We start from the raw sequence: 17,621 nt of genomic DNA, 5'->3' as shown, positions 1-17,621 counted from the left end.
AACCGGAAAAACGTTTACCTTGATTAAATGTTGTTTTTAGTGGGCAGCATATTTGTGTGCAGACAAATACCTTTGATGTTAACATTTACGTTGGATGTAAAATGAAACGTTCGACATTGGTAGTTCATGTATTTTCAGGTACTGTTTATCACGACCAGGAAAAAAAATACCAGAAAAAAACGACAGGAAAGGAAGGAAAATATCAACGGAAAAGAACTCATTAAAAATCGCAATGAGAAGCGTGTTTGGATTACGCTGAAACAAACATTTTAGGTCCATCTGAATTTACTTAGGACGTACCTTGAAAAGAAAAAAAAAACTTAATTTCACTGCATAAACACATGAGAATGTCGAATGCACGACTACGCGACCGAAAAGCAATATAAGACCAGATGAATATTCTGTACTGAAAAGTTATTAACAGTGTATAAGAACACAGCGTTCTGATAATTTTCGTAAAGCATTTTAGGAATAATAATGCAGTATTTGTTTTTCAGATTTAGCTCTTACCGTTGGTAACCATGCTTTTCGGCTGGTCAGAATTCTAAGCAGTAGAAGCTGGACTACCTGCTAAATTGTGATGGAAAGACGTGGCTGTATGTACTTCTGCATCTACATCAGTATCTGCAAATCACTGTGAAGTTCATGAATCAGGGAATACTCCCTCTCTCCCCCTCCCCCTCTCCCCAGTCTCTGTCAATGATCCCGTTATTGCATGACTACGATTCCTGTACTTAGAGGATACAGTGTTTTTGTATCATGTGAAGTGCACAGTTTTACATTTCTGAAAATTTAAAGGTGGTTCCGAATCTTTCTACCATTTTGACATCTTATCCATACCTGATCCACACTCCTGCAGCTTATCTGTTAGTGCCTCATTGCACATACCTGCATCATATTAAAGAATTCTAAGGTGACTATAAGTCTGACTACGAGGTCATTAACATACAACATGAGCACCAACGATCCCAACAAACTTCCCAGGCGCACGCATGGAGTTACTTCTACATCTATCGATGACTTTCCATCCAAGACAACGTGCTGCATTCCCCCCAACCAAGAAATTCTCAATCCTGTCACAGATTCGTTTGTTACACTATATAATCATACTTTAGATGACAAGCACTGGTATCCAACTGAGACGAATTCTTTATAGAAGTCAAGAGATATTACATATACCTGTTTGCCTCGACCCATGGCTCTCAGAATGTCATGTGAGAGAAGCGCGTGTTGGGGTTAGCATGGCCCATGTTTTCGGGATCCATGCTCGCTGGGTGTGGAGGAGATCATTCAGATTGAGATATCGCATTGTGTTCGAGCTCTGTTTCAAGACTCTATAACAGGTGGATGTCAAGGACATTGGACGGTAGTTTTGTTGATCTTTTCTGCTACCGTTCTTGTAGACGGGTGTGACATGTGCTATCTTCCAGCCATTGACCACGGTATTCTTTTTTTTTTTTTTTTTCGGGGGGGTCTACGGGGTATTATGATTGGCTAACGCAGCCGAAAATTCAATACAGAATCTGTTTCAGGGAGCACAACCAACTGAAAGGCAGCCGTGGATACGCACACGATAAATAAGAGACGCACCTAACACCGCGTAGCAGCCTAACAGCATCAATAGAGAGGACGCTTACAAAACTCTCGTCGTCTTCGTTCCAACAATCCCGGTACGGCGGGCTGAGTGTGATCGCAGTATACCGAAAATTAAACTGGAGCAGTGTTCCTGTATTTTACATCGTAAAAGAACTTTTGAAACAGTATTTTACCATTTCTGGTTTTGCTTTGGTAAACTCGATTGAAGTTCCTGGCTCATCCAGAAGTGTCACCAGTTTTTGTGCCACTGACAGCCTTCACTTATGAGCGGACTGTCTGTGCTTTGTTAGATTTCTTCCAATAAGATTGTGCTATTGTAGTAGTTGAAGGCTACACATATTCCTCTTCTGATACCCAAATGCGTTTCTTGTAGCGTCTATCTACAGTCCTATTATTTGTTTTACTCCTATTGAGCACACGCTTTGTACTGTGGAGGATAAGTCCAACCGCGAACAGATCTATTGGGTTAATATCTAGCTAGTGCTTCGTCAACAGATATTTTAAACCTGAGCCACAGTTCCTTTACATGCTCATGCCGAGAGCTAAACATTACGAGGTCTCTCTTATAACTTACTTTACTAAACATGCAAATTTTTTTCACTTCTTTACTTGCCGCTTGTACTTTGGTAATGACTGTTGCTACAATTGACTCATGCTCAGTGATGCCCATTTGAATGAATCCACAAGGCTGTAGAAATGTTAAATGATCCGTCCGCAGGTTTATCTCGTATAAACGATCGGTTAGCATCATCATAACCTTCTTTAGGTACTCCAAGTACTTCTTTCACTTCTGATAACGTTACCAATTTCAAATACGACGTAATGACTGTTTGGAAGTCTTTAATCCAGTCGAATGCGTTTCGTTTCCAGACTTAAAGTTTAACAACACAAATAAATTACTTACATGGATTATTGCTATTTTGAGCAGGAAGTGGAGGTTTCAGTCGGGAAAATATACCGAGAAAGCAAGATGGCGCCATGTTTTGGGAATAGGACTCTTCTTACGAGATGAGGTGGCTCACTGACTTCGGTGAGCTTCGAAAGTAGCTGATAGGGAAAATTTTACTCCATTATGTTTGCGATTACGAAAAAAATTCGCTGTCAAATGTCTTGACGCAGAACAATTTTTGGAGCAAGTGGAATCGTTAAGACGTTCGAAAAGAAGAACATTTTAATTGTTCACATCGTGATGGCATCCTAAAATTTTTCGAGAAATCAAAGAACCAGTGATATTGCTCCGTTGTAGACATGCCTTTGGAGGAAACTGTTTGCCAACTGGGTCAATGGACATGCGGTCAGTTTTTAAGTACAATAATTTTTACTGGTGAACCTGCGTTCAGATAACAATTGGTGGCCCAAATCCCAATCTTTGGAATATTTTTCATGACTGCTTTCGTGAAATTTTTATTTTTAGATTCCGGTTTATTATATGAAGCATAAATTTTCATACACTTGTGTCCAGAATTAAAGCAATAAACCGCTATTTTCCCGTCCTGTGTCTAATTCACTGTATAACCGAACAAACTGTCAACGAATGTCCGTCGGCGATCGCGTTCTGCACGGAAGATGGCTTTCCGGTCAACGGACAATCACACCGACGATGACGTCAGGGCACCTGTCAGACGGGGTAGTGATTGTCGTATAGTCCCACATCCACAGCTGCTGTGTATACGGTCACAGACCGATGCAGTAGGTCACAGACAAGACTCCTACCAGGCTCACTGCGATGGATTGCTATAGGAAGAATGGAAGCAGGACAGTCGCAAATTGATGTGGCATGATAGCTTAATTTGAATCGTTCTGTTATTTCTCGGATGTGACGACAGTTTACAGAAACTTTATTGCAAAGACTAGGGCAGGGCCGACTACGTATGACATCAGAAAGAGAGGGCCGTTATTTGCTTAAGGGCACGACAGTACCCGCCTTAGTACTGCACGGCAGCTGGCATGTGACCTCCCAGCATCCACTGGACGCGTTGTATCGAGGTTTACGGTGTACAGAAGGCTTCGGCAGAGTGGCCTTTACTGTCGGAGACCTGCTGTATGTGTACCTCCGATGTCTCTTCACAGAAGGGAGCGTCTACAATTGAGTAGTTTACAAGCCACTTGGACGATCGAACGTGGGTCAATGTTCTCTTCACTGATGAGTCCCGATTTGGTCTGGAGAGTGATTCTCGACGGATTCGCATCTGGAGGGCACGAGAACCACGATTCTGGACCCAAACATTGTGTAAAGAGTTCGATATCGAGGAAGATCGGTAATTTTGTGAGCAGGGATTATACTGAGCACTCGAACACATCGTCAAGAAATAGTACGGGTGAATCGGGGAGGTTTAATTGTTGTCAGGTATCTTGAAGAGATCTTGGGACCTCATGTGCGGTTACTGCGAGGTGCTGTGGACACCGATGTCGTAGTAATGGACGATAATGCTCGACCTTATACAAAATGGGTGGTTGACGTTTTCTTTGAAACGAAAGATATTGCACGCAGGTCGTGACCTGCTCGCTCTCCCAATCTGAATCCCATAGAGCACATCTGGGATATACTTAGAAGAAGGGTTTCTCTACGTCATCATCCACCAACCACTCTCAAAGACTTTCGAGCAGCTTTTCAGAAAGAATGGGCGTTATTGCCTCATCGTGAGATTGATGACATCATTCACAGCATGCCGTATCGTTGCCAGGCCTATATTGCTGCCAGATGTGGTCAAATCCCACACTGTACACATTAACCAGCTGTGTGCAGATCCCTTAAGGTGGAAAAAACGAAGAAAATTTTTGCCTTCCTTTATGCACATTGCCGTTGTTTATGTTCTGTACTCTTTATATTGTTTTTAGTTTACTATCAGCTGTTTATATTGTTTTGTGGCAAAATAAACGGAACCTTGCAAAATTTCCGTTTTGCTTTAATTTTTGATACCAGTGTGTGTCATAGCGTGGCTTTACAGTTCAGGGTTTTACTTAACTTCTCTTGGTGGTAGTTATTATAACAAAACGCACGACATGCGACACTGTTGTGGTTTTTGAAAGATGTACCAAAGAAGAGTGGGCATTTTCTCCCGAAACAGTGGAAAAAATTGTCCACTCTCCTAGATGGAAAACGTTATCTTCCTGAGGTATATTTGGAAGGATTAAATCATTGTTTCTTCGATACACAGGAAAATATTGTGTTTAGGGCCTCATATATATAATTCCTTATAGTCGAGTGTTTTAAGGATTCCACCTATTCCAAATCAGATTCTCCATCGTGATCATTTTTTTTTTTCGAAAATGGAAAGTACCTGCATTCACTGAAGTTACTTTCGAGTCGTCCCGACTAGTATGCAGATACGTGCTGAAATCTATCGGTCGCAAGGTCTGGACCCTCGTTGATGACACAGAAACAGTGGAGACTGGTAAGAAATTTAACTGTGCCTGCAGCGCCACGCTGTGTGTCCGACTGACCTGTAGCGGCGTACTTTCTGCAGACAGTGCCGTGAATCCGACTATGTCGCTGAAGTAGATGGTGACGCTGTCGTACGTTTCGGCGATAACTGCTTGGCCCAGGATCAGCTGACTGGCAACAGACCTATTGGAAAGAGAAAGAAAACGCGTGTTGCCAATCAATGGTACCACACATTAAGGATGTCAATGTTAAAAGGATGTGGGAACAGAAGTCTTAAAAGTGGTAAATGGTATCCAAGGTTAATTTTAAGCTCATTACTTTCTCCATCATACAGGGTGACTCAGCTGCCACTACCGATAGGTTGTATGCAACATGCAACCTATTAGTCCTGCAGAAAAAATGAACAGGGCGTTTTTATAGGACATTTATTGTAGTTAGCCGCTCGGGATTAGCCGAGCGGTCAGAGGCGCTGCAGTCATGGACTGTTCGGCTGGTCCCGGCGGAGGTTCGAGTCCTCCCTCGGGCATGGGTAGTGTGTTTGTCCTTAGGATAATTTAGGTTAAGTAGTGTGTAAGCTTAGGGACTGATGACCTTAGCAGTTAAGTCCCATAAGATTTCACACACATTATTTAATGTAGTTAAATTTTGTATTGCGACTCGTGTCCGTTGGGGGGACACAGTTTTTGAATTATTTAAGAAAAACTTAGAACGCATATTTCTCGAAAAGCACGAAAACTATGGTCTCCAGCGAAAAACATATTCCCGTATAAAATTTAACCACATTAAATTTCCTACAAAAAGATCGTATTCAGTTTTTTAGGTCTAATAGTTTGCATGCAACACGCAAGAGAACATGAATAGTTCGTGTGTCGTTCTTAAAGGTGTTGCAGGTTGCATAAAACCAATCGGTAGGGGCAGTTAAATCTTCCTGTAGAATTCCAATGATAAGTCTACAGCTTAATAGCTAATCGTTTCTATTGGCCTACTGAGATAATACAGCAGATATAAAGAATATGTAGAAATGTGGAAATGGTGTCTAGAAAGTGCCATCTTGCTTCAACAGCATTCCCTAAGTGCCTTCTGATTTATAGCTGTTTCTGTTTTTAAAATAATTTCAGTACTATTTGATTTGTGATAATCTGATTTAGTGAGACACATGATAAACGAGGGAGGGGGGGTGGGAGGGAGGGGGGTTATGAATTTTCCTGGGAATTATTGAGTGATAGAAGGCCTCGAGTGCTGTGTACATTGCTCAAGAGGTGCCCAACAGTACTGTGAGGGGCACAACCAGTTGCGTGGCGCCTCCCAGTTCTCAGCAGATGCCTCCATATGGAGATCTCTATTCGGACCACTTTCTACTCAATCAGCATGTCATACGCGTCAGCCAACAGTGTTGTTCGTTGTCAAAGAGAGCGCTGTCAGCGGCGGACTATTTGCTTCCGCTTGTACTGTCAGAGATGTAAATCCTTCTACCGACAGGAAGAAATGATGTCTCGCTGCTGACATTTCACCAGTTCAGTGCCTGCAGCTCGACTATTCCTACTGTGTCAGCGTTTCCTGCGTTATGTTACAGACCATAGTTTCGCGAGTTCCGTTCCGAGGACAAGTGTTCCGACTTAGCAGTCAATATTAAAGGAGCAATAGATACCGTAAACGAGCGTAATTACTTTCAGTCATAGTGATAATATCATATACTGTCAAGAGACAGCCAAGTTATTTAGATTTCATATTTATTACGTGAAGAACATCAAGTGTCATGTATCAGCTGTTACGAAACTTAAGTAAAGTTTTGTAACATACTTTTAATAAATGTTAAGGGTTATTTCTCACTGTGTTGCCACAATCTGTTCTACAACCACCCAGGAAGCAAGTGTTTAATTAATAGTACTGGAATGCAAACTGCCACCCCTTTTATTGAACAATAGTACACTCCTGACCATTAAAATTGATACACCACGAAGATGGCGTGCTACAGACGGGAAATTTAACCGACAGGAAGAAGATGCTGTGATATGCAAATGATTAGCTTTTCAGAGCATTCACACAAGGTAGGCACCGGTGGCGACACCTATAACGTGCTGACATGAGGAAAGTTGCCAACCGATTTCTCATACACAAACAGCAGTTAACCGGCGTTGCCTCGTGAAACGTTGTTGTGATGCCTCGTGTAAGGAGGAGAAAAGCGTACCATCACGTTTCCGACTTTGATAAAGGTCGGATTGTAGCCTATCACGATTGCGGTTTATCGTATCGCGACATTGCTGCTCGCGTTGGTCGAGATCCAATGACTGTTAGCACAATATGGAATCGGTGGGTTCAGAGGATAATACGGAACGCTGTGCTGGATCCCAACGGCCTTGTATCAATAGCAGTCGAGATGACAGGCATCTCATCCGCATGGCTGTAACGGATCGTGCAGCCACGTCTCGATCCCTGAGGCAAGAGATGCGGACGTTTGCAAGATAACAACCATCTGCACGAACAGTTCGACGACGTTTGCAGCAGCATGGACTATCAACTCGGAGACCATGGCTGCGGTTACCCTTGACGCTGCATCACGGACAGGAGCGCCTGCGATGGTGTACTCAACGACGAACCTGGGTACACAAATGGCAAAACGTCGTTTTTCGGATAAATCAAGGTTTGTTTACAGCATCATGATGGTCGCATCCGTGTTTGGCGACATCGCGGTGAACGCACATTGGAAGCGTGTATTCGTCATCGCCATACTGGCGTATCACCCGGCGTGATGGTATGGGGTGCCATTGTTTACACGTCTCGGTCACCTCTTGTTCGCATTGACGGTACTTTGAATAGTGGACGTTACATTTCAGATGTGTTACGACCCGTGGCTCTACCCTTCATTCGATCCTCGCGAAACCCTACATTTCAGCAGGATAATGCACGACCGCATGTTGCAGGCCCTGTATGGGCCTTTCTGGATACAGAAAATGTTCGACTGGTGCCCTGGCCAGCATATTCTCCAGATCTCTCACCAACTGAAAACGTCTGCTCAATGGTGTCCGAGCAACTAGCTCGTCACAATACGCCAGCCACTACTGTTGATGAATTTTGGTATCGTGTTGAAGCTGGATGGGCAGTTGTACCTGCACAAGCCATCCAAACTCTGTTTGACTCAATGCCCAGGTGTATCATGGCTGTTATTACGGCCAGAGGTGGTTGTTCTGGGTACTGATTCCTCAGGATCTATGCACCCAAATTGCGTGAAAATGTAATCACATGTGAGTTATAGTATAATATATTTGTCCAATGAATACCCGTTTATCATCTGCATTTCTTCTTGGTGAAGCAATTTTAATGGCCAGTAGTGTAGAACTGTGTCCCGGACCGGTACTCAAACGCAGAACGCTTGCCTTCCGCAACCGGAAAAACGTTTACCGTTTCCATTTCGTAAACTGGCTAACAAAATGCAGTTATGGAATAATTTTTGCTGGATTTTTCCACGTCGAATTATGGTGCAGCTTTTCAGCTACTGTGGTCTTAACTTTCATGCCCTAGGGAAAGGCATTTCTTTTTGGTGTAGCACTAATAAGTAGTTCCAAAAGAGAATTAATCAGAATGATGCAAAATAACTACAAAATTGCTGAGAAAACAGGATTACGTGTTAATGAAGAAAAGACAGAATACATGCCCATAAGTAAGAATACCAAAAAAGATGCACTTCTGACTGTAGATGGATTCAATTTCAAGACTGTTAACCACTTCAAGCACCTAGGAAGTAGTTTTAGTAATAACAACAAAACAGATATAGATATAGATGCCCGTTTATCAACAGCAAACAAGACACTTTTTAGTTTCACCAAAATTCTAAGAAAAAGATCACTTAGCAGTAACTTCAAAATCCGCTTATATCAATCGACCATTATACCTGTGATGTTATATGGATGTGAAACATTAATATTTAGAAAGAATGATGAAGAAAAACTGTTAATATTCGAAAGAAAAGTACCGAGGAAAATTTTTTGGACCTGTATACGACGAAAATAACATGGAATGGAGAATAAGAAGAAATGAAGAATTAAGAAGGCTGTACAAACACCGTAACATCGTCGAAATGCTCAAGAGGAGAAGGTTGAATTGGGCAGGCCATATAGCAAGAATGACAGAGAATAGACTACCTATAATGGCATTCAGCAGAACAATAGTAGGAACGAGAAGAAGAGGGAGACCCAGAATCAGATGGCGGGATAACATTCGGGAGGACACAATGAGGATGAACAGCAGCAGCAACTGGACAAACAGCGCATTGGACAGGCGGAAGTGGAAGAGGCTCATAGAGCAGGCGTATGGTCGATAAGGCCCTCGCCACATGTAAAGTAAAGTAAGTAGCAGTTTTAATGGCCAGTAGTGTAGGAATGAAGTTTTTTACTACCGTGGATGTTTAGGCTTAACTGATAATAACATGCATTTACAACGTACCAACATCGACTTAAGGTTATTTAATCATATAAAATAGTATATTTCCATTCCGTTTAGTCGTTTAGAAAAATGCTGTAGTTGTCATATGCTGCAGCTTAGTAAGTTTTCAGGAAAGTATGCAATAAAACCACTGTACGTCAATTTGTTTCTGCGTCTTGACTACTTCCTAGTTATTTCGTGGCAGTGAACTTCAGAGAAAACTTGGTGAACATCACAACCAAGTTACCGCTCATGGTCCTATTAAAGTGCCGTCCGTGATCGGGAAACTTACTCGTGATATTTTCCAGTCAATTTGGCAGCTATTGCACGAGAGAACCGCGCAAATAAAACTGGTGCCAGGGACAGGGATACATGTGAAATTGTTTCGAATATCTTTTCTGAAAATTATTTCGAGCAGATAGAGAAACGTTTGTCAGGGTATTATTTCAGATCTCCTAACGATCCTGCTTTTCAAAATGGCTCTGAGCACTAAAGGACTTAACATCTGAGGTCATCAGTCCCCTAGAACTTAGAACTACTTAAACCTAACTAACCTAAGGATATCACACACATCCGTGCCCGAGGCAGGATTCGAACCTGCGACCGTAGCAGTCGCGCGGTTCCAGGCTGAAGCGCCTAGAACCGCTCGGCCACAGCGGCCGGCCGACCCTGCTTTTCGAATCGGTTAATGTAGAGGAGGACGTTGTGGCTGTTATAGCATCATTGACCGCAGTTGTTACTAGGGATATTAAGAAAGGCATGAAAATACATTTGCTTAACAAGTGTGATTAAAAAAAATGCAAAATATGCGAGGTTTCTTGCCTTCCTTTCAAAGATCTTCAGTCTGAGTGGTTTGATGCGAATTCCCTCTATTGCGCCATTCATATCAGAGTAGTACACAATTGTCTGTTAGATGCATGTCAATCTCTGTCTTCCCCACAGTATTTATCCTCTTCAGTTCCCTCTAGTATCACGGAAGTTATCCCCTGAAGTCTTAACACATGTCTTATCACATTATCCTGTCTTCTCCATTTGTCGATTTCTTTATGGATTTTGTGGAGAGTCTCCCCAGTCTTGTTCTTATCAATCTGCTTACTTCCCGACATCCTTCTATAGCACCACATCTCAAATGCTTTGATTGTCTTCATTCTCAGTTTTCCCACCGTCCATGATATACTGCGATATGAACGTACGTTCTTAGAACTTTCTTCCTCAAATTACGTCCTATATTTGACATTAGTAAACTTATTTTGGCCAGGAATGCCCTCTTTGCCTCTGCTGTTCTGCCTTTTATGTTCTCCTTGCTTTATCTGCCATGTGTTGTTTTGCTTCCAAGGTAGAAGAATTCCTTAACTTCGTCTACTTTGTGGTTTCCAATTTGTGGGTTATGTTTACCGCTAATTTTATTCCTGCTACCGCTAATTGCTATAGTCTTCTTCCAGTTTACACTCAATCCGTATTCTGTACTCATTAGATTGTTCATTCCATACAACAGGTCCCGTACCACTTCTACAGTTTCATTAATGATATCACGGTCTACAGATAATATTATCACCGATATCCTTTCACACTCAATTCTGATTCCACTCCACAATATAGCATGGCGGTAGTATTTTTCCTCCTTAAATGATCAATTAATGTAATTTATTTGGTCGATTAGATTGACATATTTATATCATTTGGATAGAACGTTACGTGGTGTTACAGTTTTCTTAATCATACTGGTTAATACTGGAGAGCTTCACTCTAACAGTTGTAGTTGTGCGTGCTTAACAAAAGTAAATTTTGCGCTGGCTATAACAGCAACAAAGGCTGAGAAAGCGACGGATGTCGGGCATTACTGAAACGAGGTTTGCTAATACCGAGGCAGAATGTGTCGAGGACTCTCTGGTGGGTGTCCAGCCGACATCACTGGCGAGCATGTAATTTGTTTGAGACATTGCTGGGAAAGCAAATTTTGCCTGAGAAAGTGCCAATTGTGCCACTTGAAGCAGAATCTTTTTGTTTGTCTGCAAGCAGAGGAAAAATCGGTGCTTCTCCGAGGAGCCTTAGGCATTCAGAAGTGCTCACTTACAACCGCGTACTTGAGTCAAGTGTCTGCTCCTGGCATGTGGAAGCAGATTGTCTGGACACGTGAACGGACTCTGTACTTGAGTAACTTCGAATGTACAGCTTGCAGGCGCAATCATACGTTCTCTGCATAGTTAAATTCACATCATACGTCTCCACGACGACTGCATCCTTCCTCTGATTGATGCAGCAGATTGCTCTCCACTCGAATGTTTATGGTGATATACGCACCATGGCTTTAGAAAGAGGGGACCGTAATGATAAATGGTTCAGTTCCACTAGATCGTTCTCTGCGCTCTCTGCTGTCAGCGTCATTCAGGGTGGAGGTTTTTACTAACAAAGAGGCTAGACAGTGCCAACCAGTTACGTGTTCCTGTTGTGAAACCAGAGGGCGCGAATTTTGTATAGAAGATAGGCATTGTGCCAATCTTAGTCTGACCAGTACAATTTTGGAAATTTTTGGTAAGGTCAAATCAAACTACGTAGGTCATCGGTCCCAAAGCCTACATACTACTTAAACTAACTTACGCTGTGGAAAACATGCGCACCCATGCCCGAGGGAGGATTCGAACCTCCGACGGGGGGAGCCGCATGGACCGTGACAACGCGCCTCAAACCAGGCGACTATCCCGCGCGGCCCAGTACAATTAACTGAATGTTGTCTTGTACAGACTCTGTTTTGCAATTTACTTGATTTTTTAAAATAAATGTCTTGATAGCATGTTGCTATTCTTATTTAACTAAGCTTACTCTTTACCTAACTTATCCTGAATATGTTTATAAGAACATCAATCAGTTAGGATCAACTAAATAATTTTTCTCTAACATTTCAGGGTAGTCAGCCAAAGCAGGGCTTGTAAGATGGCAACATATTAAAATCACGACCCATTCCATTGTTACACAAAGGCGACTCCCTACCAGGGTATTGCAAAAACAGGAATCTTGTAATCATGTTTAGGTCTTAATTTTATCAATGCTATTTTTGTAGACACTAGGTTCATAAACAACAAAGTGCTTAGTCTTATAAAAATAAATGTGTGGGGATGTTACTAGCTTAGCGCAATTTTGTAATAAACAATTAACTTCACGTGGTAGAATAAGTAATGTACATGTGTACCTCTGCGCTACAATATTTATTTTTCAGAATTTTTTTGTGAGATCCGTTAGAAACAGTTTTTATGGTAGATTCAGTTAGTGTATAGGAATTTTTGATTTCTGTGAACATGATTTTCATGTATGTAAGGGCAAACAGTAGACAACGTAGTTTATGTTATCGAGAGCATGTAAAAACAATAGTTACTGTGAGGAGCTATCCGGAAAGTCAGTTCGATAGTCCGAAAGTGCAAAGAAGGTGTTACAGTAGGCCTCCGTCAGTGCATCCAGACGAGGCAATCCGAGGGGCAGATACAGTTGCAAAATATTAGAAACACAAAATCCAAGGTCGCCTGAAAGGAAAGTCTCACCCATCAAGTTGGAAGGAGGGAGGGCAGCACGAGACAGAAAGCAGGATAATGATACACACCTTCTCGATTATTTGACAGAGATGAGACAGATAACGCGATAGGATATTAAGAAGATGTGATAATAAGTTCGAACAGAAATGAACAAGAGACAAGTAGATATTACCAAGACACAACAACAAATAAAAAAAGTAGGAGAGGAAACAGGAAGAAAGATAGAGTGGTTCGAAAACCAGATGTTGGTGTTCTCAACAGAATTACACTCCTGGAAATGGAAAAAAGAACACATTGACACCGGTGTGTCAGACCCACCATACTTGCTCCGGACACTGCGAGAGGGCTGTACAAGCAATGATCACACGCACGGCACAGTGGGCACACCAGGAACCGCGGTGTTGGCCGTCGAATGGCGCTAGCTGCGCAGCATTTGTGCACCGCCGAAGTCAGTGTCAGCCAGTTTGCCGTGGCATACGGAGCTCCATCGCAGTCCTTAACACTGGTAGCATGCCGCGACAGCGTGGACGTGAACCGTATGTGCAGTTGACGGACTTTGAGCGAGGGCGTATAGTGGGCATGCGGGAGGCCGGGTGGACGTACCGCCGAATTGCTCAACACGTGGGGCGTGAGGTCTCCACAGTACATCGATGTTGTCGCCAGTGGTCGGCGGAAGGTGCACGTGCCTGTCGACCTGGGACCGGACCGCAGCGACGCACGGATGCACGCCAAGACCGTAGGATCCGACGCAGTGCCGTAGGGGACCGCACCGCCACTTCCCAGCAAATGAGGAACACTGTTGCTCCTGGGGTATCGGCGAGGACCATTCGCAACCGTCTCCATGAAGCTGGGCTACGGTCCCGCACACCGTTAGGCCGTCTTCCGCTCACGCCCCAACATCGTGCAGCCCGCCTCCAGTGGTGTCGCGACAGGCGTGGATGGAGGGACGAATGGAGACGTGTCGTCTTCAGCGATGAGAGTCGCTTCTGCCTTGGTGCCAATGATGGTCGTATGCGTGTTTGGCGCCGTGCAGGTGAGCGCCACAATCATGACTGCATACGACCGAGGCACACAGGGCCAACACCCGGCATCATGGTGTGGGGAGCGATCTCCTACACTGGCCGTACACCACTGGTGATCGTCGAGGGGACACTGAATAGTGCACGGTACATCCAAACCGTCATCGAACCCATCGTTCTACCATTCCTAGACCGGCAAGGGAACTTGCTGTTCCAACACGACAATGCACGTCCGCATGTATCCCGTGCCACCCAACGTGCTCTATAAGGTGTAAGTCAACTACCCTGGCCAGCAAGATCTCCGGATCTGTCCCCCATTGAGCATGTTTGGGACTGGATGAAGCGTCGTCTCACGCGGTCTGCACGTCCAGCACGAACGCTGGTCCAACTGAGGCGCCAGGTGGAAATGGCATGGCAAGCCGTTCCACAGGACTACATCCAGCATCTCTACGATCGTCTCCATGGGAGAATAGCAGCCTGCATTGCTGCGAAAGGTGGATATATGCTGTACTAGTGCCGACATTGTGCATGCTCTGTTGCCTGTGTCTATGTGCCTGTGGTTCTGTCAGTGTGATCATGTGATGTATCTGACCCCAGGAATGTGTCAATAAAGTTTCCCCTTCCTGGGACAATGAATTCACGGTGTTCTTATTTCAATTTCCAGGAGTGTAGAACAAGATGTTTCACATCCAAAAAAGCAAGTAAAGGAAGCGAGAATCGTCGCACAAGGCGCAAACCGAATCGCGGAAGAAACTCGAGAAAAAACCAGAACCACTACGAAAGCAGGCGAAACAGTTTTCAGTAAGATCCACAGCTGGATAAAGAAACTGGAACAGGAAAAAAACACGATCTTCAGAAATACTAACGGCCTAAGATCATCACGAAAAGCACCGAGACATTGAGAAGGGATTAGAGCAGAGGCTACTCCAACATCATGAAAAGAAGGAGTCTTGTGTCGGTTACGGTACACATACGCAGTACTAGGACACAGACATGGACATGTGCTATGTTACGAATATTGAGACAACGAGCGTCGCCATGCGATCGAGTGACGGCGCGAGAAACTTGAAAACAACGTATCAGCGGTGCGTGAAATCCGACTAACCGGTGAATGGACACAACAGTAGTCAGGAATCGCAACAAATATCAAACTGGATTTTATTAAGGACATGTGACACTCATATCACTAATGTGAGCGCATCGCAACAAGCAGCAGAAACGGCTCGAATGGAAAACACACATTCGGGAGAGAAATATAATAGTACAGCGAAAAAGGAGAGTCAGAAGTGGCATTTGGCCATGAAAAATATTTCAACACACGGAAGTTAAAACATTATAAAGGGGACGGTAACACACTGCGAGCCGCGCGGAGTGGCCGCGCGGTTTGAGGCGTCATGTCACAGACTGTGCGGCCCCTCCCGTCGAAGGTTCGAGTCCTCCCTCAGGCATGAGTGTGTGTGTTGTTCTCAGCATAAGTTAGTTTAAGTACTGTATAAGTCTAGGGACTGATGACCTAAGCAGTTTGGTCCCTTAGGAATTCACACTCATTTGAGCATTTGAACAACACACTACGTTACTGAACATTTGTTGAACAATTTGTCGAAGCAGTACCACCGTATTGACTGCAACAAAAGAAAACTGATTTTGTGTGAACTCATCTCGAATGAGTGCTGGCAGAGATGATGGGCTAGACCCCATGATCTTCCGGGGTGTATGAAGAGTTCAAAAATGCGTTCCTTAGTCGTTACTGGTCACGAACAGCGCACGAGAGAATCAAACACGAGTCGATGAGGTACCGAGATATGGAGTCATCTGGTTTAAAAAGCGCTTTAAAAGTCTTTGACCAGATGAACAAAGAAAGCCATTATCTGGACTTACTGCCGGCCGAAGTAGCCGTGCGGTTAAAGGCGCTGCAGTCTGGAACCGCAAGACCGCTACGGTCGCAGGTTCGAATCCTGCCTCGGGCATGGATGTTTGTGATGTCCTTAGGTTAGTTAGGTTTAACTAGTTCTAAGTTCTAGGGGACTAATGACCTCAGCAGTTGAGTCCCATAGTGCTCAGAGCCATTTGAACCATTTTTATCTGGACTCACTGTGCAGCGATAGAGAAATTATACGGCTGTGCTCCATAAAACTGCCACCTTAATATCAGCAATTGCTGACTGGAAAGTGCAACGACGGCACAGTAACGTGTCGCAGAATTTTACTAGAGGTCGAGTTCGTCATGAACGAAGAACAAGTAAAAAATAAGCGAAAACAATACGACGCTACTTCCAATCAGCCACGCAACAATAATAACAGCCATAACCACAACGAAAGAAATTTCAAAATACCAAGTAACTGGAATGGAAACAGAAGCAGGCCACAATGCAACGGTCAGAAATTCCGCAACCAGAATAATCAAAGCTGCAACTGAAATGGTGACCGTAGAAACAAAGGAACCCATTCTCAGCGAAATTGGAATGTACGAGGCAATACTCAGCAAGGACGTCAAATTGTAGAAATTTGTCCACTAAACATGGGGCGGGCAAGGGAAGAAGAAAACACACAAATGGACTAGGTTCTACTGCGGGAAAGACTGTACATAAAGCCGCACAAAATTAATTGATTATGAAGATTTAGGGGATCTACTGATCGAATAACAGGACAAAAGACAGAAATAGACTTGTATCTAATAGTAAACATCCTAACAGGTGAAGTAAAGGTAGAAGCTACCTTACATAGTAGAAGCCAAGTATCAGCCATTTCCGAACAATTATACAAGTGTGAAGTGTCTAATCGCACCAATAATGAAGGTACAAAAAACAAAGGTATAAAGAACGCTCTTAGGGAAAAGTACCAAGATAAATAAACAGATCAGGCTTGAATGTATGTGTCAAGGATACGAACTTCCCGTAGATCTGTTTGTTTAGTAACTGGCATCATTCTTGGAATGGATTTGATAAGTGAAAAAAGGCCACAATGGACGTAGGAGGTGGCTTTATAACGTTAGGTGAAAGTGAAGAAACTAATATCAGGTTTTATAAGGAAGCTATGAAGAGGCAGAAACTTCTAGCTGCTGAAAGCTATAGGTGGAGAACGTGGTGATAATTCAATAGAAAAGCACCCCTGGTGCAATGGAGAGAGCAAAAATAAAGTGAGGGACACAGAGGTAATGGCCGAAATCCATCAGGCTATTGACGAGAAACTAGCGGAATTAATAGAAATTGACGATGTAGATAAAGCAGAACTAGAAGGGAGACTGAGGCGCAGTTCCGAGGTGCTCTTGCCCAAACGTGGGTCAATGAAAGGACTCCAGCATCAGTTGCAAACCAGACCACGCTGGCCATCCTCCTTGCTTACAAAAGAAGGCCTTTATTGAGCTGCAAAAGACGATGGTTGATAGGGTGACTGAACAAGCATTACGAGGCGTAGAGGGGATAGGAGTATCCGCCTAGTCGTCGAGTACATGCAGATCAACACCATCATTCTAGAAGCGATGGACCGACCAGAGAAATTAGAAGAACTGTTACTGAAATTCCACAGAGTTTCTGTGTTTACATCATTAGATCTTTGATAGAGTTTTGGCAAATTGAACTGGCGCCTGAGTGTCATTTGTACGCTATCTTTATCGTGTTCGGTAGGTGTTCACAATTTCAATAGCTATCTCGGCCTGAAAGTATCATTCGCAGTTTAGGGA

The 17,621-nt window shown here is 43.5% G+C and overlaps 1 protein-coding gene across 1 annotated transcript in view; it reads right to left on the bottom strand.

Moving 5' to 3' along the window:
- The window catches only part of LOC126260589 (atrial natriuretic peptide receptor 1-like), a 940,475-nt gene that overhangs the window by 99,194 nt on the left and 823,660 nt on the right, over window positions 1-17,621 (bottom strand). The window contains exon 4 of the mRNA XM_049957924.1: window positions 5,041-5,164. Within this exon, the coding sequence (XP_049813881.1) occupies window positions 5,041-5,164 (124 nt within the window). The remainder of the gene's footprint in view (window positions 1-5,040; window positions 5,165-17,621) is intronic.

Source organism: Schistocerca nitens, chromosome 5 (assembly GCF_023898315.1).
Source record: "Schistocerca nitens isolate TAMUIC-IGC-003100 chromosome 5, iqSchNite1.1, whole genome shotgun sequence".
Taxonomy (NCBI): Eukaryota; Metazoa; Arthropoda; class Insecta; order Orthoptera; family Acrididae; genus Schistocerca; species Schistocerca nitens.
This window is presented reverse-complemented; position numbering and strand designations above follow the sequence as displayed.